The sequence below is a fragment of the Electrophorus electricus genome, chromosome 21, assembly GCF_013358815.1.
Source record: "Electrophorus electricus isolate fEleEle1 chromosome 21, fEleEle1.pri, whole genome shotgun sequence".
NCBI classification, from domain to species: Eukaryota; Metazoa; Chordata; class Actinopteri; order Gymnotiformes; family Gymnotidae; genus Electrophorus; species Electrophorus electricus.
Genome location: NC_049555.1, coordinates 4,393,836 through 4,395,033, shown reverse-complemented (window position 1 = coordinate 4,395,033; position 1,198 = coordinate 4,393,836). Strand labels below are relative to the sequence as shown.

The 1,198-nt window shown below is 40.2% G+C and overlaps 1 protein-coding gene across 1 annotated transcript in view; it reads right to left on the bottom strand.

Annotated features, from left to right (window-relative positions):
• Nucleotides 1-98: 98 nt before the first annotated feature.
• baiap2l2b (BAR/IMD domain containing adaptor protein 2 like 2b) overlaps nt 99-1,198 on the bottom strand; it is a 7,652-nt gene continuing 6,552 nt past the window's right edge. Inside the window, exon 15 of the mRNA XM_027023382.2 lies at nt 99-933. Coding sequence (XP_026879183.2) covers nt 858-933 — 76 coding nt within the window. The 3' untranslated portion in view covers nt 99-857. The remainder of the gene's footprint in view (nt 934-1,198) is intronic.

Below are 1,198 nucleotides of genomic sequence, written 5' to 3'. Positions count from 1 at the left end.
CAAAACAAAGATGAGCAGAGAAAGAAAGGGATTTAAAGAGAAAAATAAAGAAATAAAGTCATGCCTTGACTAGAAAAGTCCTCAGACTCCTTTTATTTCCCACGTCTCTGGTGGTGGTAAAGATTTTCTGCATCTTTAAGGTTTAAGACATTATAATGAAATATATTTATTACCTCTGCTATAGCTGCATTCATTACTTTATTATTACTATTTTATTGCAGTTCAGCTGTAGACAAATAACAGTATAATAGCCTACACAAAAACATGTTGTATATTTTCATCCTATTCCATGAGAAGGTATTTCTATTAGAGCACACAAGATTGTCTCAGGAGCCTTAAAGCTCCATCAAGAGCCAGAAGAGTCAGTCAGACATTTAATATATTTTTCAACATAAACTTAAAATCACACTCTAGGTGCTCTAGAAAGCAAGTTTCTTAAATGCATCAACTACACATGGTGCAGGGTCCTGACAAAACACACACACACACACATGTACACATATATAAACACACATGAACATATGAAGGCACAGTTCAGTTTTTGGGCCAAAACACAGTGGCCAAGCAGATATAATTTGTGTATAAAAACAAACACGATGAATTAGAATGAAGGAGAGTGCAGTTTCTGGAGGTATCCTCCCATTGACACGCAGCCTGTGGGTCCCCTGTGGTACACTCAGGTTCGGTTGGTTGGCGTGGACGAGCTTATCTAGCCAGAGTTCTGCAATTTAGGGGTCATATATTTTGTTCATGTTGATTCAAAACTTCTGCTGTCCAGTGATGATGACAGCCCATAACCTGGTAAAGTCTCTTGACCAATGAGCGTGACAAGGGGCAGTCTGCTGCTACGGTAATGGTCAGTGGATTCTTGGTGCTGATCTATCATTGGTCACTGTGGGGCGGAGCTTCACCGTGGCAAAAGGATTCGATCCCCTATAAGACAGGGAGAAACATCTGACTACTCAGATAAGGACAAACAGAAAAACTAATGAGCAATATGGTCTGTCTCTCTCTCTCTCACACACACACACACACACACACACACACACACACACACACACACACACACAGACCAGAGGGTCTTCCAGCACTTTAGCTCAAGAGATTTTTCATCTTATTTATGTTTCTCCAAACTATTATGTATATTGCATGTGAGTGTGTGTGTGTGTGTGTGTGTGTGTGTGTGTGTGTGTGTGTG